Source organism: Embiotoca jacksoni, unplaced genomic scaffold (assembly GCF_022577435.1).
Source record: "Embiotoca jacksoni isolate LCO1_2020_lvr unplaced genomic scaffold, fEmbJac1.0.p SCAF_1, whole genome shotgun sequence".
Lineage (NCBI taxonomy): Eukaryota > Metazoa > Chordata > Actinopteri > Embiotocidae > Embiotoca > Embiotoca jacksoni.
Genome location: NW_027185229.1, coordinates 13,276,575 through 13,299,369, shown reverse-complemented (window position 1 = coordinate 13,299,369; position 22,795 = coordinate 13,276,575). Strand labels below are relative to the sequence as shown.

Genomic DNA, 22,795 nt, shown 5'->3' with positions numbered 1-22,795 from the left:
CATGATGGATATGACAAAGTGGGTCAAAGTTCAAGACACATTTTTATGATGAAGTAGTATGTCCCAATTTAATACATACTACATGCAGCAGTACATACTTTTTTTTAGTGTAGCTGCAGTCCATACTAAAACTAAAAAGAAATAGTATGTGATTTGTAACGTAGGGAGAAGTTTAACAGATACAGATGCAGACACAGATAATGCTGTACTCGCTCACCCCTAAAAAATAAGATGCATTAAAAGGAAGCCTGACAAAGAGGGCATAAAAAAACCATGGGGATATAAGGCAGGCAGGCGGGTGTAGCAGGCAGAAAAAAACAGCAGGGAAAGAGAGATAAAGACAGAGGACCACAGGTGAACACAAGGAGAAACAGGGTAGGCAGAAAGACCTCCAAAATAAAATAGGAAACAAAAAAGAAAACAAACTCAAAACATATCAAAAGCAACGTCCAAACTAAAACGGGACTCAAACTTGAGATAAGGAGATCAAATTATATAAGATCATGACAGAATTTACCCGATAACACATCATGACGCCCATGCAATATTCAGCTTGGAGACTCAAAAATTGATATTTACCTCCTCTCACTCTCAGAAACAAAGCAAGTATATGCATATTTTATTGCTTACTCCAAACAGACATCAGATATACATAGGTAACATAATTCCTTTAAAGTGATTTAATCCCTACACTCATTTAAACTTGTGCTATACCTGACCTAAACACTGTAGCCTAATCATGGAGGAATCAGTGGGAGTCCGATCTCAGACACATGATATCTTAAACTAAAATAGCAACCAGTCAGATGAAAGACTATAAAGCAGTTGGTTCAGCCCTGGCAGGACGAGATCACGTTATATGTACACAAAATTGTTTTACCCATTCAATTTAACAGGTGTGTTTCTGCTTCATACTGCTTTAAGTTAGCTTGAAAGTAACACTGTGTTTTAAATTTGCTGACAGTTGGACCTGTATGCCCATGACATTGTTCTGATTGTTTGAAAAGCAAGTTTGAATGCTGTTGGTGAACTAGCTTTTTATGTTTCCAGAGAATGGATCAATGACAAAGAAAACAACAAAGTAAGATGATGGAAATAATCAAACATTTAAAGAAAAAAACTGTAGGTGAAAAAAAAGTGTCATAAACTAATTCAGAATCATTGCAGGAGTCGGCTAATCGAAAAAAAAATAGGCTAAACATTTCTGAAAAGCTACAGTAGAAATCTAACTAACTAATTACCAAATTTAACAAACAATGTAAATGACACTATCTCATTTCTATGTCAATTTATGGTTGAGAAATGTATTCCACATCATTCCGTTTTGCGGTATGTTACTGATCTATAATAAATGCCCTTTAGATTTAGTTTTGAGATTCACGCTTGTTTTTTGAGAAAGACACAGCTGGGTCATCTATGGAGCCTGCAGCTGAGTGGCTGAGATTAAGTAGGGTTTATCCTACCTTTATTTCGCAGCTTTTACTATGAATAGCCAACACCAGGCGACTACAAAGTAATGCCCAATAGTACTCAGCGCCCTTGGATGTGTCCCTGTTGTCCTTACACACTGCTGAGTTGCATCACGTTCAATCAAACATGACGCAACACAGTAGTATAGAAGCATCTAATGGCTAATGAATAAATGAGGCTTGGGGATTTCTGGCACAAAGCAGTCCTTAGATTGCATATGAGAGAGTATGTGATTGGGTTTGTATACACCTCCCAGCACCATCGTAGTGCAAGCAGAAAGACGGCCTGGCAGCATGGAGGCAATAAAGGCAGCTTTTCTCTCTTGTTGGGTGTTCTACATCTGTAATAAATAAATGGAGAAGAGTGTAGATGGAAAGAAAGAAGGACAGAAAGACAGACAAAAGGAGAAAGAAAAGGAGTTTGTCCTAACTGTTTGGGGAGCCTGAATACATGCTACAACCACAATGTGGACACAAAATGTATGTTATTGAAAAACTGGGTCAGCATGGTAAAATGTAACTTTTCCATGGCTGAGCTAAGCCTTTTTGGAGCTCTGATTAACACTTCCCACTCTGAAGATGTAAAAAAAAAAAAAAAAAAAATTAACTACTGTTAATGATATTCAGCTGTCTGTCTTTTGTATTTTTGGTTCTGTCCTGGCAACCTGTTCATCTGTCTTCTATCTTTCTGCTTGAGTAATACATTTTTGAGTTATAAAACTCAGTTTTCTGGGTGGCTGTGGCTAAGATGGTAGAATGGGCTTCCCACTAATCAAAAGGTTGGTGGTTTGATCCCCAAGCCCTCCTGTCCACATGCTGAAGTTTCCTTGGGTAAGACACTGAACCCCAAGTTGCTTTCGATGGCAGACGAGCACCTCGCATGGCAGCTCTGTATGTGAGTGGGTAAGGCAAACTGTAAGGTACTCTGAGACCACAAAGTTGATAAAGCTATATATACTGTAGGTGCAGACCATTTACCATTTTCGGTATGCAATATCCCAAAATACGAGACGTGTAAAACTATCAAATCAGAGTGCATGTTGATATGTGCTGCAACTTCACTGACAAGCTTGTCTGTGCAAGCTCAAGAAAGCTCGTGCTTTTTGCCCGAACATATGCTCATATGTTAGTATAACCCACAATAGCCACATTTATGGGAAATACACCACACTGGAATACATCTGCACTGTCCTTCGTCCCAGCTATTACTATAGTCTCCCAAATGGGATTAGTTTTGACAGTGATATTTGTGTGTCACCTCGTGTGGAAAGAATTTTTGCAGCTGGTATTAATACAAGCATGTCCTTTAACATCGGGTGTATTTGTTCAATTGTTGATATCAAAATATTGATTAGTGAAGCTTTACTTAAATTATGACCGTGGTAGTGGGTTTGTGGGTCAGCTGCAGGAGGGACTGACCGGGGCGGTGGTTCAGGGAACGGAGCCAGGGATAGAGTTAATTAGCACAGGTGATTGGTGTCACTGATTTCTTGCTCTCCATATATACCAGCAGTAGCTGGTAACAGCCTCTCCTACTCCTGGGGACGCCAGAGCAGAAAAGTGGCTGCAGAAGGACTGTCCAAGGTGTACTTGGTGGCAGGGCGAGAGAGCACACAAGACTTCAAGGGATTGTATGTGTCCTAAAAAAAAATAAACGCATTTATCGGCATTTGAGTGGTTGTGCGTGTCTCTGTGCAGAGAGAACTCACAGAGGTAACAGAACTGTGTTACAATGACTAAAATGAACAGGATCCCAAAGAGAATTTACAGTTGCAGTTTGTTTCGTGGGCCCTGATGGCGACGAGGCCCTAAACAGCTGCTTACACCTCAGGCCACTTCTGCACTTTTCCTAGAAACAGGAGTGCGGAAGATTATTTTCAGAACACTGATTACACATATTTAATGAACAATCTAGCCATTAGTTCCTTTGCTTACAATCAGTAGAAATGAAGACACACTAAACAAAACTAACCTCAATGAGCTCTCCAAGATACAAAAGGTAATTTTTCTGGATTTCTAGAAACACCAGCACCACCAGCCTTCCTGGTCAATTAACTGACTGAAATTCACAATTAAACAACAGGCAGTTATGACCTAGAAATCTGATTGGTCAACTGTACATTTGGAATGTGCCCAAATCAGCCTGACAGCCCACCGTGCTGATCACTAGTAAATATCACTCCACCATCTCCATGGAAAATATAAAATTGGAATTGAATTACACATAATATGCAATATAAGGTTGTTTTCACATGTTATAGGCCTATTAAATGCGAACCATTATGCAAAATTTGGTCTTTATTTGTCCTTTTTTGGCGTTCTGAGCACTCATACCATAACACCACGAATAGTTGCGGACTTAAAATCCAAGTGGTTACCAGCTTGACCCTGTTTTACCATGACGGCTAAATTGAACGCAGTTCGGTAAGTGGTTTACACGGAGCTACTTTCTTAAAAAAAACATGGGTCCATCCATGGATTTCTTTTTTCAGCAGATATCTCACTTACAACAAGATTGAGCGAGTGAAGCAGTTTTGTGTTTCTATGTGCTATATTTATTCAGTTTGAGAAATCCCACGATCTCTAGAAAGCATTACGCTGTTGCTAGGGTGTTACTAAGGGTCGGCCTACTTGCTGGAGTAGAAAACATTGCATACATTACATAAGAGTCTATTAATGCAACAGATTATTTCCCAGTTCTTAGTCATACCTCACCTATTGTGATGGAAATAGAGATCGTACCAACAAAAGGTTTCATATTTTATGAGCAAATTGCCCCACAATATGAATATATTTTGATTACATATTTCATTTAGTTGGTAGCTTGTTGTATAATTGCAATATTATACTCAAGGGTGTGCTTTAACGTCATTATTGACCAGACAGCGTTGCGGTCAGGACCGAGGCACTCGCATCCTGACCTTTGAAATGAGCCAATATAAATAAATATATTATGTCTTTTGGGAGGGTAACAAGCCCAACACTGACAGAGATGTGTGTTTGGTTTTATTGAACACTGAATAGAAGCATGTTTTATTGAGAACTGTTTTAGTTAGCTTCTTCTTGTGTGTGTCTCTGTCAACCTTCAAAAAATGCCAATGATTTGTTTCTGGCAGAGCTGTAACAATTTTTTTTCTCCTCATTAGTTTGAGAATCAGATTTCCGCTAACTACATCCAAAAGTGCCTTAGGACAATTGTGCCACTGTGCTCAGACAGCCCACGCACTATAGGTTAGTGACAATACACGTGTCACAGGGAGGAAGCTTATTTCCTTTTGCATGCTGACAGACAGCTATATTACTGCCCAACAGGACTGGCAGAGAAGGAAGTGGGCAGAGTGGGATCTGTGAGCATATGGAAGACCTCCAACTGTGGCTGCACTCCAACCTGGCAACCTGGGCCAGAAGAAAGCCTCTTCTCCTCAATCAGTTTGGATTTATACAAACTAATAGCAGCGCTAAATATATCTACAATCAAACCATGTGTCTCCAATTGCTGTTGTGATCAATGGCAAAAGGCTCCCAGAAATTACATGCCGAGAGGACAAAAAGCTCTGGCTCACTGTTTCAACAGGGAGGGAGGCAGTGAGCAAAATGATTTTTAGGATGCTCCCAGATAAACTTTTGTCTTATTACAAAACCAAGAGGCATTTTATATTTTCCAGGTGTGATGTCTTGTGTCTGATGGAGGCTTGAAAGTTAATCCCTCACAGTTTCTAAATCTCTGATGGAATTACTGCTCTATGATGTTTCGAGCAACCTATCCTTTTCTCAGCCACTTGCTATGAAGTTTAAAACAGTGTATTGCCTCTATAACCAAAGCAGAAATCTGTTTGAGTCAGTTTCCTGTCAGTCAAGCTGCAGACACTACACCCCGGAGAAGTAATAAGGTTGAGAAAGAGTACTCTGAAAATGTGATAATAAGTGCAACAAAAAGAATGACAATTGATGAGGATTAAAGAGGCTAATGAACAAAAAAACGTAAACTGCATTATTAATAATAATAATAATAATAATAATAATAATAATAATAATAAGATAATAGCTACACATGATTTTATTGTATTTCAGTAAGCCAACAAGACTTCCTGCAGGTGTCACTAATTCTTTGCTAGAAAATAAACTGTATTTTATTAGAAGTTCAAATTCATAGATGTATAAACATGTAGATATTGCACTGGCTTGTGCAGTTCTATGCAGTAAGATATCAATGCTTTCGCCATGTTGCTCTGGTGAATTGGTACCTTCTAATGCATGCATCTGGCACTGAATTTTCCTCCGATTTTGTTTGGTTTGTTAGAAATTAGAGGTATGTATTAATTATATAGAATACTGTTTTATTTGCAGAAGGGATGTGTCAGTCAAGTAGTACAGAACAGAAAATTGCGTAACTCTAATCTTTAAAAAAAAAAAAACTAAATTAAACTCGGGATAGAAAAGCTTCATGTGGCGCACGAATTATTTTGCCACTAAGCATAGTTCCAGTTTCAAGATGTTCGACATAAGAACCAAAATAATATTCAATTGAATGCGCAAGCAATGACGCTGCATCAGGCACATATGTCAGATTTTTTCCAATACTACATCTGCAACATAAATTCTCTCACTCTGCTGCATGAGTGCTGCATGCTGTTTCAGCCTTATCAGTTTTTCACTTGTTAGAAACAAGTCAATATTCCTGTTCATTGCAACACCGGCTGCCACTTGGAATCAGATAACTGTGACTACTACTGCAGTTTACCTGGAAACGACTCTGCTCTATGGTTGCATTGACCCCCACTTTCCAGTGTGTGTGTGTGTGTGTGTGTGTGTGTGTGTGTGTGTGTGTGTGTGTGTGTGTGTGTGTGTGTGTGTGTGTGTGTGTGTGTGTGTGTGTGTGTGTGTGTGTGTGAGAGAGTGTATACAGCTCAAATGAAAGCGTCCTCTCCTGATAAACCCACGCTGAGATCTGTGTGTATGTGTGTGGATCCCCACTGGGGTGAGGCTGATTTTCGTTGATGGCACAAAGCACATATTATTGCAAGACAGAGCAGGAGGTACTGAGGCATAAGAGGAGAGAAAAAGGGAGATGAGGTTTTCTATATATTTACACACAGCCACAGTGTTCCACGGCAGACCTCCCAGAGCATCTCAGATGTTTTGCCAATTTATGAATTCCTATATTTGGCTGCTCAGGCTTCACAGAAGGGCTTATTCTTTTTCATTACTTTCTGTTTGCCATAAAACACTCTGATCAGTGTGACCGTCACAGCACATTTTGCTTCATGCCTGCTCAGACAACCTTAGTTCTGACCTTACTGCAAGAAAGCAAAGGCCATTTCTAACATGTCGGTTTGTCCGGGTTATGACAAATGCGCTGAGAATGAAGAATGTTGTTTAAACGTTTTCTTATTTTCGACCTTGCTTTCTCTTGGAGTTTTTTTTGGTTGTTTGTTTTGTTTTTTGGTTGTGCCATTTTGGTGGGTGATCGTGTTAAACCGTTCATGAGCAACTTGCTTTCTTATGCAAACAAAAGACCACAGGTGAATTTAAGATCAACCAAAATAACAACCAAATTAAAAAATTCCCACTAAAGTGCATTACTATAACTATAAGTGGTAATTTTGACATTCAATACTTAAGACTGTAGGCAATTCATAGGCAATAGTTGTTATGTTTACTCTTCATGTAAACTGTGATCGCAGGTGGGAGATGCTGCTATCGAGAAAATATTTCTTCATATCCTCCACTACAGGGAGGCGGAAGTGAATTAGCCGTTTTATTTTTAGCATACTGTTAGTGCAGCATTGTGTTGGTTAAAGTAACATTTAACATGATTTATTATCAAAGTTTCAGCAAAGCATTAACAGAAATCTCTATATTATATACTCTACATCATTTTAGTTTGTATGTAATGGGAAAAAACAACGGTGACTTAATTTAGCATGTATTAAAAACAGACAGGATGTTTTCATAATTAATATTTTCTTCAAACTATAAAACTCAGGGGTTCTATACAGACCATTAACCCAAACAATAAATGAATGCTGGAAGCTCTGCTATTTGTATTTCTTTAACTACCACATGATACTGTATGTTGTTTTTGTCCTAGAGGTCACCCACAGTATTGCAAAGATAAAATCTGAATCTGGTTCTGTCTAAGGTTTTTTTCCTGTTAAAAGGGACTTTTTCCTTCCAGCTGTTGCTCACGGGGGAACTGTTCAATTGTTGGATCTCTGTCTATAGCTTCTGTTTTAAGGAATTCACCATGTAAAGTGCTCTGAAATCGTTTGGAATAAAACTGAATTAAATTGAATTGAATCAATGCTTCTGGAGGTGCAGAGACTAAAAGTAGCAGTTGGATTTCACACTAATTCATTGTTTACTCAAAATGTCAAAGTCAATATCAAATGTCTGCATGAACTGAGCCCAAATTTTAAATACGTGAGGGGACAATGCCAACAACCCACTAAACAATCTTAGCAACAAAGGCCACATAACGGACAGTTGTTTAAGGGTATACATAAATGATGACATGTCAGTCAGATGGAAAAGTAGAGGCAACATGGCATTCAGTGACGACTGGGCTTTTGACTTGTAGGGAGTATTTTTACATGCGTTCAACTCAAGTTTTGTAACTCTGACCATGTATAACACCATAACAGTATATAAATGATTTTGTAAAAGTATGTAACCTACAATAAAGAATACAGTGTTCACCCTAAAACCAGTAGATGGTACTTTGCACTGTCCCCATGCTGGAGGGTACTACAGAGGGGATGACGTGAGCAAAACAAGAAGTGGAGAGCCTTCATTGGCAACTGATTAATATGGTCCTCAAATAACACTCCCTCATTTCAAAAGGGGTAAATATGCTTAAATTGTTATGTCTGTACAAAATGTAATGTAACAATTATTGTTGTTGTGTATTGCTTTATGGCAGTGGTGGCCTTATACAATATGTACACTTGGGATTGTACAAGCAGGATCTATTGCAATTTAGAATTACAGCACAATTTAATTTGATAGTATGTACCAAATGGAACGTGCTATTGGGAGCCACTGTATGTGATTTTGTTTCTTTTCTTTTACTTTGTGTCAACGGAAGAACTAACACTACAGTTGTTTGTACATTGTTTATGCAGTGATTTGTTTATTCCCTGTTTTATAGAATGATTTTATGCACTGATTTGTTTATGCATAGGCAAGAAATTGATGCATTGAGCTTATGCATTTGTTTGTCTATACACTGGATTTATATACTGTGTTTAAATACGGGTTCGTGCACCAGTTTGTTTTGCAAATCATCACATCCTTTACACAGTGTCCCAATGTTTTTTTTGAAACAAGGTTATACTGTCATTTAAATACTACCTGACAGAAAAACCACATGAATTTCACATTGACTCATTAGATCACATGGGTGTAGTGTAATCTTATTTATCAAATGTTGCAACATGTGGTTAACCTGTGTCACACATGTGATCACGTGTTTCATGTGGAAACGAGGTTAAAAATATTACAAAGTTCACAGATTCTGGACTCAAAGAAATTCTATTTTAAATTAGCCGAATAAAAACTAAGCTATAGCTTTAAACAGAATTCATATAAAAAAAAAAAATGTGTTGTTTCATTTAATGCATCTAGCTACTTGACCTTTTATTTAGTCGACTTAATGTAGGTTTTGTTAATAGTGAGTTGGTAAATCCAATAACCCTGGATTTTAGAGCTGAGAGCAAAACATTGACATCTGGACTGAAGATTTCAAGATGACTCACTCACCTCTCTCCACTCCTTGGTCCCCGGGCCTTGTACATACAACACCACCACTGGGAAGAGAAACAAATATATGTATGTATTATAGTTACTTTCACACTGAATGAATTTCAAGGCAAATAAAACTTCCAAAAGCAAAAATTATACATGCACTCAAGTACTGGTATAAGCAGCTAAAGTGCCCTTCCTTTAATGATCATCTACTCTCCGCCTCTTGCAACGCCCCCGTGAATTTAAAAATGACTACTCTCTACGTAAAGCCAGAAAAACTGTCATAAAAGTCACATAACATGAATATTCATCAAATGTACAATTACATTTAAGAAGAAACATTCCAATCTATCTTCAAGAAATAGGAATAATAGTTGTAAAAAAAAGACTGAACTCTTATTTTGGCAATGAGGAAGCTGACTTACTGAATGAAAATGAGTACAACAGAGGGCACATCAACACACACCATCTAATTTAATTGAATAAAATGTATTATATGCATAAGAGTATTAAAACATAAGAGATAAGAAAAAAGGGGTCACTTAATTGTTGCTGAATTACAAAAAGCAACAAAGCTCTCAGCTTTCTGTGCTTTGTCACATGAAAGTGACTTTTTTATTGACGGCAAAATGATGTTATTAATTATGTTATGCTAATGTTTTTAAGCAATATGTACGTAAATAAATGAGTGTTTTTTTGTCGGATAAATAAATATATACTTCCCAGCTACAAAAGCCAAAAAAATGTATTACTTTTAACTGCTGTTCCTGAAATTTGGAAAGCCAGGCTGCTTTCCTGAACTTCATTCTGTACCATTTGCCTCTATCTTTAAAACGTTTTCAGATTACAGTAAAGTACAGACACTTCAAAAAAGCTTTATACTTGCTTATTAAACACTTTTGTGTCTGGAAACTTCTTCCATGTTGCTATTTTTACAGCTCAAAGTTTGACTCATTTGAATTTGGCAGTGAAACTCTACTAAGGGAGGTCAAACTTAACAATTACACTGTTTTTTTTTCCATTTTTACTGTCCCACAATATCTGCATATGGCAACTACACTATGCTTAAGGTAAGGGTAAGATTGCTCTTATTGAAAATATAAAAACATGGTAATAAACATTGTGAGAATACTGTGCAGTTTGCACACTGAATCTACTTTTGATTCAAATTGGTCTGGAAAAAGATCATCTGATTACGCTGAGACTGACAGATTGGAGAAAAGGATAAGTAAAAAATTCCAGGTGACGCTGGTTGAGTCTTATTACTTCCCCCCTCCTCCTGTCCTCGACCTTCTACCGTTTCTCATCTCTTTCTAGTCCTCCACCACTCCTTTTTTTATTCTTTCTTCATCCTCATTTCTTGTGTCCTCGCCATCCCATCCTTCCTTCTCTTATCTTTGCCACATCTTCAACTCTTCCGCTATTTCTCTGTTCTCCTTCCTCCCTTATTGCTCCTCTCCCTCTCTTCCACTTATCCGACTCATCTTCCCCCTCATCTTTTCTCCTCTTTCTCTCCTCCCTCCCCCTCCCCTTACTCGTCCTCCTTTCCTTTCCTCTTCACTTTTCCTCCTACCGACGCCTCTCTTTCCACCGCCGTTCTTTTCTCCCCGCTCTTCCTACTCTTCTCCACATCAAAGCAGAGCATGATAATAGCGGGCAGTGTATAGAAAGCTTTGTGTTTCTGCTTCGGTGGGACAGAGGGCCAGTCGACCACAACAACTCAGTAAACTCTCTCTGCTCTATAGGGAGGTTGGAGTAAGGAAGACGGAAGAAAAACAGGGTCAAGCTAAATGAATAAGTAACGACAGAGAAAGAGGCAAGACAGTCGGCTGATAGATTCTATTTGGTAGAAAGAGAGAAAGTGAGCGTGTGTGTGTGTGTGTGTGTGTGTGTGTGTGTGTGTGTGTGTGTGTGTGTGTGTGTGTGTGTGTGTGTGCGTGCGCGTGCGTGTGCGTGTGTGTGTGAGTGTGAGTGTGTGAGAGAGAGAGAGAGAGAGAGAGAGAGAGAGGGATAAACAGAAAGAGAAAGTGTTCAGATGGAGGCCAGGACTCCTGAAACATTTACACTGTGTGTGATGTATGTTGTCAGTGAATATAATGGCTAAACTCAAGATCATACTGCAGACAGTAGAATAGTAGTCCGACAAGTGTTCTGTAGATGTGGATTGCAGTGTTTCTTTCGGGTGTTAGTGGTGTTGGGTGGCGAGGTGTGTGATCACGGTGCATGTAGAGACTCATGCAATTTGGAGCAGGAGAGTGTAACCCAGGTTATTTTCTGAAGCTACAAAACACAGAAATCCCCTGAGCGCCTCAGACGCTGTCTGTAGATGCAACAGTTTTTTTCTGATTTTACCTATGTGCCTCTTGTGCAATGGAGGCTTCGAGTCCCTACTCCACTTACTGCAGCTAAAGTTAGGCAAATGAGGAAAATGACTTCAACGAGCGGGCAAAGAGGCCAGCAAGCAACCTTGGGTGATAAATATAGTAAGCATTAAAACAAAGGAAAGTGAATAACAGTAAATGAGAATAAAAGATAATATTAAACAAACTTGTGTGGCAGTCTATGGACTTTTTTCAAATTTAATATCAGCAGGCTATAAAGGCAAATTAGGTGTCAAATGATCATCACATTGATTTAACTTTGCTGCTTTCTATATAGACAAACAGGGGAAAAAACCTTGGAAAATGACCTTTTCATTGTTTTTAATTTTAGCCAAACAAACAATACAAAATAACAGATTTTTGCTGAAGAATTATGTTGTGTCTGTTCGAATTTAATGTATCAAATTGTGGCGGCCAATTCCCAAGCTGCCTTTAGTTGTCAGTCCACATCTGACTGAAAATATTGTTTAGACACTGTTAATTCAATTAAATGTATGGTTATTTATTTGTATACAATCAAAGGCCACTGGGTACACCTCTACAATTTCATGTATTCCAATAAACCTGTTCTGCCATTAAGTGTATTTTATCATGGCAAAGCCTGTAATAGAAACGCCTGTCCACTAAATGTGTTATTCTCATGCCTATACAAAGCCAGGCGAAGCTAATGCAAGTTTTACTTTTGTTAACAGGCATGTCTATTACACACAGTGCTTTATGGAAAATGAAAGTATGTGCAAAACCATATGGTTAAGATTAGGAACAAAAATAGGCCAAAATAATCATAAAACACAGTCTCCTCCTGCCTTGGCTGGCTGAATTCTCCGATGCGCATGCTTTAACCCGTAGAGTAAGCCCAAAAGTATGCATTCATCCAAGCAGCACAGCAATGTCTCACCAGGCACCAAATTTAGAAACACACTAAACTTTGAAACATTGAGAGATTAATCTAGACGGGAAAAGCTTAATTATTACTGCGTGAACTCAAATCTAGCAGGTGCTTGAATGTAACAGATGTTCATTTGTATGGAGAAGTCCTGCACTCCAGCTTTAAAACAGCACTTATTGTGATGTAGGAAGTAGGTTATAGAGAACTCATGGAGCATTCATATATCTAAGATAAACTTCAAAGCAGCAGTCTATTGATGGTAGTTTGGGCGCTTTCAGTGTGGAAGCAAAGTTGTGTGCGATGGATTAGCGATGCGAGGAGAAACCCATCACAGGGAGCTTTGCCAGGTCAGCACTGCCCGCCTAAAGGAAGTGAGCAGATGATAGCTGGAATCAAAAATCTAATCTCGCAGGCATTTCCAGATGAAGGAGCCCAGCAGAGACTGCAAACACAGTCATCCACACTCAGTGGAAAAATAGTTTAGCAGGCTGCTTTTATCTGAAAAATGGGGCCAATCAGCCAATATTTTTTTTGAACTCCATGTTTACATAGGAGGGAAGATACTGAAGAGGAGAGCTAGAGCACCATTTTCTGGAAATACCATGCAGGTTATCAGACAGTAAGTTTCTGTAACACATTGCTCTAAAAAAACGTCGGAAAAATCAAAAAGGGAGTGAAGATAGGCTGCCATTCTAGCTAATGTCAATACAAAGTCAGAGAGAGAGCTAGCCAATTATCAAACTGGATTTCCGTTTGGCATACTTAACATCTTCATCTAATGAAGCTGATTGGGATAGAAAAACAGTGGCTACTTTGAAGTATCCCAAATATAAAAGTTTGCTTTGCTTTAACTTTTTTGTTTGCTTTTTTTGTTGTTTTAAAGTTTGCGTGTCATTAGATTGTTCTAAACTACAGAAAATAGTAAAATAAAAAAAAATGTCTTAAGTGTCTAGTGTCTGGTATTTTACTTTACATGAAGTTATTATTACTGGCATTATGGGTGAATGCTAATTAGCATTTTAATACTAAAGGTGTTAATGGTAAGATACTGAATTAAAGGGTCAATATGACATTAAACACAAAAATGTTGTGTGTCTAATTGAAACAATACAGTCTAATGCATAGGTTCAATACAGTATATTTATAATGCAGGTGGTATGAAGTTTTGTTTTTGTTTTTTTAACAAATGGAATGTTATAAATATCCAGTTAAATGAGAATAAATTCACATTCTACATTTTGATGCACAAAATTATGGATGTGGAACTAGTCGTTCATTTGCAGACAATCAGTCATTCCATAAAGAATCAACACTGAATATTTCCATTTATTGACTCTGATGGTGCTAAACTGACTTAGTATCTACATGCATGGTTCAGGTTCTGTCACTTATCAGTAGCTGCCAATGGTGTGTGACATTATCAGCACGTATCGACCCTGTACTGCTGTGGTCAGTTGCCTAGGTCAAATAGAGGGATCTAACCAGGGACATGAAAGAGCTGTGGGGGCATTCGGTCCACAGTGAGTCCAGCTTCCCCTTTTCCCCCAGTGGGGAGGAAGGGTTTGAAGTTCAGGACCCCTCATCATCCTCCATCACGGCTTTCCACCTACGCCCAACCAAAAAAGAAAGACAAATCTATGGGATGGGTCAATAAGGAACCCCAGGCCTGATGACTGACTCTGTGCAGGAAAGTGTAAGCGTGTGATTCTTTTAGTTCAGTTACTCACTGTAAATAAATCCAAACTAAATAATGGTTGGGATCTATTTATTATTTATTAACCACTCAAATTATCCACACATTGTTTTTAAAAAAATCCTAAATGCTCACTGATAAGCGCAGTGGAAAAACTCCTTTCTGCTTGTCACTGTGCTTAATGTCATAAAATCTCTGATATGATAAATGTGAGAACTGTTCAGAACAGTTTATCACATCCTACATTGACTTTTACCTTGGTGTAAATGAATCAACATTTTACATAATTACAAAGTTGACCTGCAAATGTTTTTGGCTTCGTAGAGGTTTTATGACAATTGCTGATTATTAAACAAGATGGAGAAAGTTTTCTCTCAAATCTGGAATGAACGAAAGAGATTCAAATTTATAGACTGACATTTGATAATGACTTAGGACTTAAGGGAGATTTAAAGTTTAAAAGGCCGTGCTTTACACCTGATTTCTTTTGACTTGACTTGAACTTTGTTGTCTCGAGCAAGAAGCTGCACAAGCTCTCAAGCTCAATACATTTTTTTCTTGTACACTGCATGTGCTTTGACACTGAGGTCTAAGGCTCAATATGTGCAAGAGAAACACTTACACTCACTGACGAGTAACATCACAAGCACCACCAAGGATTGTACTGTATACAAACACACGTACGTTACATATTATGAACAGTCACGTGTCAAATGTTTTTTTTAAGTTACATGTCTAAATAGCGTTCACTCACCACTGTTTTGTGAATGTTAACCTCAGTTATGTGTTTTATCTAAGTTATGTGTATCAGGAGCCTCATCTATAACTATTGTGGACACACAAACCGAGGCCTGAAAAATGCATATGCCACTCCTCATGCAAAAGTTGGGATTTATACAAGCAACATTGACGAAGGAGTGTGTATACATGTATGGATACTCTGACCCATGCCTGTGAACATTTTGGAGACAGGAAAATGGGGACACAGATGATGAGGTAGAAATGAAATGCGAGTCATTTTATCATAATATTATTTGAATAATGATGCCTCTCACATTTAATTTGACTTCATATCACACATTACGATTCCACGGGCACTTTTTAATTGTAAAAAATATATTCCAACTAAAATCTTCAATAAAATTCCACTCAATATTTCTTCAGTGCCATCTCATCATCCCATTCTCCACCCCCGGAGTACAGCGGAGAGGGCTGGTCTGATTCTTGTGGTCAGTTGTGCAGCACTGCAGCTGTTATAATACAGGATGATGCTGGAATGTGGCAGGTGGCAGAAAACAGGGAAGTCTTCCTTGCCTTTCCCCAATATAAAGTCTAAGTGTAGTCACCATGTCATGTTCACGTGGCAAACTGATTAAATGATCACAATCGGCTGTAGAAATCCAAGATAACTTCAAAGAAGAGCATTAAAGAATTGCAGAACACAGCATCCGTTTAAAGAAAAAAATATTCTAATAATGCAGTGTAATTTTTGTGTGTAAAAGAAATGCAGTAAACACGGTTATGCTTTCATATGTAGCGAACACAGCTCCCGCGGCGCCACTGCTATCATTACAGCAGCAACATATTGCCACTAGCAGCATTTCCTTTATTTGTGACTCCACTGCTGTGGCCACCAAACTTGTTTTCTATCCTACACGTCACCCGCAAGTACAACCCTGTTTTTAAAAAAGCTGTTTAAAATGTAAATAAAAACAGAATGCAATGATTTTCAAATCATGTAAACCCCTATTTAATTGCAAATACACCAAAGACAACATATCAAATGTTGAAACCAAAAACTTTTTTTGTTTTATGAAAAATATAAACTTATCTTGAATTTCATGGCATCAAAACATTTCAAAAACAGTGACAGGGCATGTTTACCACTGTTTTGCATCACTTCATTCTTTTTACAACACTCTGTAAACATTAGGGAACTTAGGAGACCAGTTGCTGGAGTTTTGGAAGTCAAATGTTGTCCCGTTCTTGCCTGAGATAGGATTTCAGCCATACAGTTCGCAGTCTACTTTGTCGTATTTGTCATTTTATCATGCGTCACATTTTTTAAATGGGAGACAGGTCTGGGCTGCAGGCAGGCCAGTTTAGCACCCGGACTCTTCTACTAGAGAGCCATGCAGTTATAATACATACACAATGCAGTTTGGCATCGTTTTGCTGAAATAAGCAAGGCCTTCTCTGAAATAGACATCTGGGTGGCAGCATATGCTGCTCCAAAACCTGTATATAAACCTGTAACCTGTGTTCAGTATTCATGGTTCCTTCCCACATGTGCATGCTACCCATGCCATGTGCACTAATGCATCCCTATACCATCACAGATGCTGGCTTTTTAATTGAGCACTGATAACAAGCTGGATGGTCCCTCTCCTCTTTAGCCTGGAGGATGCAGCCTCCATTATTTCCAAAAAGAATCAAATAAATGCATTTGTCAGCCCACAGGACAGTTCTCCACTTCGTCTCAGTCCATGTTAAATGTGCTCGGACCCAGAGAAGGTGGCGGTGTTTTACGGATCATGTCTATATGGGTTCTTGTTTGCATGGTAGAGTTTTATCCAGCAATTGTGGAGCAGCGATGAACTGTGTTCACAGACAATGTTTTTCAGAAGTGTTTCTTAGCCCAGACTATGATTTTCACAACAGAATGTTGTCTGTTTTTAATGCAGTACAGCCTGAAGGTCCAAAGATCACAGCCATTCAATATTGGTTTTGACCTTGTCCCTTGTGTACAGAGATTTCTCTAGATTCTCTCAATCTTTTGATGATTTTATGTACTGTAGATGATGAAATCCCCAAATTCTTTGTAATTTTACATTGAGGAACATTATTCTTAAATTGTTGCACTATTTTCCCACGCAGTCTTTCACAGAGGGTGAACCTCTCCCTATCTTCAACTAGCAACCAAAATGTGTGCGTGCGTGCGTGTGCTTTTAAGCAAGCACTTTTTAAGGCTTTGAACTGAACTTAACTGGATCAAATTGAACTGAACTGAACTGACATTTATGTATTTTCCGTCTGTCATTTGCCAAATTGGGCTTTCTTTCTATGAATCACTTGTTCTCTGTCATTCTTTTTGCTTTCTTCTCTTCCAAATAGCTCAAAGTTCCGCTAAGCTGTTATCCTCCACTCAGTGCTGCTTTTAAAGGTCACTGTAGTTCATACCGGTGTGTGACCAGCAATTGTTAAGTGTCACTCACGCTCCTGTGATTACTCGCCCTACTTGGGACCAAACTTAATTGAAAATCCATTCCGGCTGACCCCTGAGACGCAACTGTTCATTTTCTGAGATGCTGGATTGTGTCTGTAAATGCCCTGGGAGACAATCACTGTGTTATTGCTTGCTGATGCTTTCTGCATGCAGATAACGTGCACGAATTAGTGATTTGTAAACGCTGCATGGATTTTGTGCATTTGAAAAGGGAAAGTGAGATCACGTAGAAAAGAAATTACAAATATAAACGTTGAGTTTGAATAGAAAGAACGTGAGCATGGAAGCAGTTACCTGGGTCTGACTTAGAGAAGGTGTCCATGTCTAACAGGTGTCTGAAACAAAAGGAAAAAGAGTGTTAGAGATTGAAATAAGTTGTCACTTTTGTTGGATGTGGGACATTAACTAGTCCCTCCAAAAAATTGCAATGTTACGAATGCAATAATGCAAATTCAAACAACCTCGGCAATATTAGCAGGGACTTGCTATTTTACAAAATTCCTCTAATTTTCTTGTCTTAAAGTTTCTCAACAGAAGCTCTGCTGAAGGCATGAACACACAAATTAAACGTTTCCACACAAAACTTTCTTTATTAACAAAAAAAACCGTTCATTTACAGTTAGCAAGGCTATTCAATCTCTTCTGTCATCATCAAAAAGGCAAAACAGGAAGTAAGGGGGTTTGTGGGAAATGTTGTCTCATCATGAAAAGAGAGAAATGGAGATGAAGGGGAAAGGAGATGTAGTATGATGCAGTGGAGTTGTTTCACATAAGGATATACACCCTTACAGTTGTTGATTGCACCTTGTTTTTATGCATACAGTCTGTGGTGAATGAATATTATCTAAAAAATAATGTAAAGCCCTTATATTTACAGGATGCAGTCTGTATATTCCATATTGCAATCACAGACTTTGCTGTAAAGCTACATCACCTTTATAACTTTTTTTTTTTTTTTTTTTTTTTAACTTTGAGCCAATGGTTGTTTAAGATCAGAAAATTATAAAACATGCTTAAAACCTTCGCACACATAGTAAAACAAAAAATTGTTTTGGTTTGCACATTGTTCCACATTTCGTACAGTTGCACAAGTGAAACATGAGGAGCTTCTCACTGCTGGAGAACATTTAAATCAGGGGTCTCCAACCTTGTTTTCCTCTGTGAGCTAATTGCATTGACAAAATGAAGGTGTTCAAGAGATACTCATGTAGCTCTCATGCACTGTCATATATATTCACATAGCTGAGCTCCACCAAATGAGCTGAATAAGCTTCTTTTATGTGAACAATAACAAATTGATACTCAACACAAATACCCAACCGATAGCTTGCGATCTCCGGGTAGCTGGTTTGAGACCCCTGATTTAAATGAACAGCTAAATGTACGGGACACAGATCCAATTTCAGAAAACAAAAGATAGGTGGTAAATAAGTATGTGCAATGTATCTAATCAATCCAGGTAAATAGAATTATTGTTTTTTAATCATGTCGAAAATGCATCATTTGTGAAACCGAAGTGTATGCTGCTTCCCCTGCGGTCTCTCAAACAATAGCAGCGGGAGCGGTAAGGACTAGTTAAGAAAATAATTGAATCTGTCGCCATTTCTTTGTGCTTTCAAAAAGTCTCGCTTTTTTCAAATGTATTATTTAATTGATTATTTTTGGTCATTTTCATGTCTTTATTTGACAATGATAGTGAAGATGTACAGGAAATGTGGTCTTCATTTATGCAGTACCTTTTTACATTAGCGGTGTTGAAGTGCTTTACATTAACCCATTCACACATACAGCAATGTTTGGAGGTGGTAACTTGCTTTTAATTTCTGGAACAACTCTCCAGTGATAGAGGATAAAGAAAAATTGTGGTAATGTTGTATGAACAGAGCCTTTATTTCTCTTATAGGGAATCAGACAGAGTGTACAGCCATTCAATATTTTTTACAGTAAAACCTAGGCTTATCTAAACTGGCTGACTCATTCCCCTCACAGTGGCCTGCTGCTTCATGTGGGTAACTTTACTTCTTCCCACAACAGATCCCATTGGACTATGTCATATAGACACAAGTAAACCACAAGAAAACCTTTCTAATGGGAAGGCGGGCCTTATAACCCCTTTTAGACAGTGAGATGTGTGAGGTTTGCCAGTCATGAACACTTAAGCCTTTCAACCCAAGCTATTTTTTGAAAAATTCCATCGAAAAAAATATCCCCAATGTTAGTCAGTGACGGCTGAATGGTTAGTTTTTGTGAAGTCAGGCTTCAAACAGACAACATACTGTAGCTTTGTGCAGTTTGTAAAAACTCTGCTCGAACAATAGGCCGTCAATAAAAATGTTTGAGGCTCCAGTGAAGCCAGTTTCTTCAAGTGCAATACCTCAAAGAGCCACTGCAGGGGCTGCCTCCAAAAAACCTGTGCCTTTAATAGATTCGCATCAAGAAGAGACGTATGTTTGGGGGTGCATGTCTGGTTTGATTGACATGCCCGGTAGGAATGGACATGTACAGTGTCCTTAGGTTCTCAGCCAGATCCATCTCTTGCTCCTCCGCAGCTCCTCCCTCTCATTCAAATATGTTCGTTTTCTGGTTTCAAAAAAATAAGAGGGTAATGGCTAAACGACCAAATCTGAGGCGTTGAGTTCACAATACAACGGGTGACATCACGGTCGGGTGCCACTTAGAGTGAACTAAAAGTGGTGGCAACGCAAATCTTTTCCAGAACCTGAAAATAAAGCAACAGTGGAATGGGAGGAATGTGTTTCTTTTAGATTCAGATGCTCACTCCCTTCTCAATTTCAAAACCACAGCTAAAACACAGTTAACATCAACTGCCTCACTATATAGTCTTCCCCTGCTGGGCAAGACAGAGCCATCTGTCTGAACTGGGCCATTATTAATACACCTGGCCTTACCCACAATTACAAGTCAAAATGACTTGTGAAAAAGGTCTATTCACAAAGGGCTCAGTCATACATTATATGAACTTTGTACCAGACAAGTGGCAGGGTAAAGTCTGTTTAATGTCTGCTCCAAATTATTCTTACATTTGCGTTCTTACGTACAGCTCTTCCAGGTAATGTCCAGTGCAGCGCATGTGTGAAAGCAACCATGCAGTAATGTCCCACATACCATGTACCCTGGTGGCAAGACATACAAACTGAAGGATTGTTTCCTCATTATGTCGCGCTGCAGCAAGGAAAAGGAATCTCGAGTGATTAATGGTGATACTCATGGACATCTCTCAATTATCAATTTGTTTTATTCTGTAATGAATTTGGAGTTGTTGATTTGGTGCCATATTTCTGTTATAAATAGCTGTACAGATGTATGTTTGTTTCTGTTTGCCTCACACTCCTCGCTGCAGTGCATCTGCCGGCAATTGGAGACATTTCCTAAGGGATCTACTGGCAAGTGTTGTTTTTTTTTTTTTTTTTTTTTTTAATTCTCAATTGCATCATTCTCTTTGCATGATGCAGTGTTGCTGCCATTTATTACTGCAGACACATACATGTTTGCTATATACTGAGGCTGGCATGTAAGTGGGTATACAAGGTGAAATTTAAAATAATATCTGTTTTTCTAGATAAACCTTTCAATGACTTCCCACTAAGTTGCCTTGCATTTATTCTCTTTGGGTGAACATGTGTACTGGGGGACTTGTTGGGTGTTGTTTGTTAGACTTCAGTAAGGTAACCAGGCCCTCTTCTTTGAAAAACAAGGGGCAATAAATCACTCGAGAACAATCTGCTGTTCGACAGAAATACCAAAATAATCAGACGTGTGTAAGGCTCGGGCTGCACTCTTTTATCTGAAAACTATGAAGAGTTTCATTTGGTGCTGCTCTTTTACCCTGAGAGCAGAGAACCTGTCCTTGAAGCTTAAGCTCTGTGAGGCAGTTATTACATTTAGGAGACAAGTTTTTGCTTGTAAAGTGTCCTCGTGTTTGAGACCTTCAGGACATAATATAGGGGAAGCTGGTTATCCAATCAGAGCCCTCCCCTGCTGTGATTGACATTCTCCCACTGAGAAGTCCTGGCTCCCTGTGCTCACTGACCTACCTGGCATTTCACTCTGAAAGCGCTGCCGATGTCACTTTTTAGCATCAGACCCCCTACCACACCGTGCAGCCATCATAGCCGCTGTTAATAACAAAAGAATATTAAAAACTTCTGACACTCATATCATTGATAATCTTTTCAATTAACTCACTAGAAATGAGGAAACTACATATATAATCCTTTATCCATAGCATTTGGTTGGCTGTCTGTTCATTCGGATTCTATATTTCTTATTTTATATGTTTAACTTTCAAGACAAAATTTCTCCTGCTTCACAGCATGCAGGTATTATCAAAACAACAGGAAGTTAAGTAATGTATTTTGCCAATTTTGCAATATCTTTAATGTTACTGAAAAAGGAAAGGCTAAGTCTTTATGGTAGGACCACCAGTGTCAAGTATTTCAACTTAATTTCTGTGTAGTCCTGTTTTTCCATAATTTTGGTGAGCAGCTTTAAATATATATATATATGTGTGTATATATATATATATATATATATATATATATATATATATATATATATATATATATATATATATATATTATTTATTTATTTATTTATTTATTTATTTATTTATTTTTTAAATTCAATTCAGTTTTATTTATACAGCACCAAATCACAATAAAAGTATTTTTTAGTGCACTTAACATAGTGAGGGTGATACCTTACAATATTATATAGAGAAGCCAAACAATTTAACAATTCCCACGAGCTAGCATTTAGCAACACCTCTGAGAGAGCCACTTAAACGGACCAGTTGGGTTGAGGAGAGCTCATGGTATTTGGCAGGTATTTGCCAAATGGAAAACAGTCCTGCAAATTCATGTGAGTGTCCCACATGTTACAGTAAATGCACTCATTTGTTTGGAAAAGGCAGAAAACACAACTTTGGAAAAGTTTGAAAAGTATTAAAAGATTTGAACCTCCCCAATCAATAACTCATTACCTAATTGCTGTTCAAACACAAACATTAAATTCCTACCACAATGACAATGAAAGACAATGACCTACAACCTAATTTTCATCATACGGTTGGACAAAGACCATTGGTTCCTATTCACACAGCTGGCTGTGAGACAAGTGTGCAAGGACGCTCTAAAAAGTGCAACACTGGCAAAAAGAAATACTACAAAAAGATCTAATAACTTAAGTCTTATTGTACTGTAACTAAAGTCACTATATTTATACTGTATGTCTCACATCGCAGACTTCAGTTAGTATATTGTTAAGTTAGTTCACTGACTTCTGCAGTTTGTGAATTTTGACCATTTAGTGTTGTCTCAAATGGCACGCTGCTGATCTACACTTAGAAATAACCATAACATTGTAATATCA

At 38.2% G+C, this 22,795-nt stretch overlaps 1 protein-coding gene across 1 annotated transcript in view; it reads right to left on the bottom strand.

Moving 5' to 3' along the window:
* The window catches only part of LOC138213116 (copine-9-like), a 162,067-nt gene that overhangs the window by 129,481 nt on the left and 9,791 nt on the right, over window positions 1-22,795 (bottom strand). The window contains exons 2-3 of the mRNA XM_069174034.1: window positions 17,699-17,739; window positions 9,231-9,277 (exon numbers count right to left, since the gene is read on the bottom strand). Of these exons, the coding sequence (XP_069030135.1) occupies window positions 9,231-9,277; window positions 17,699-17,739 (88 nt within the window). The remainder of the gene's footprint in view (window positions 1-9,230; window positions 9,278-17,698; window positions 17,740-22,795) is intronic.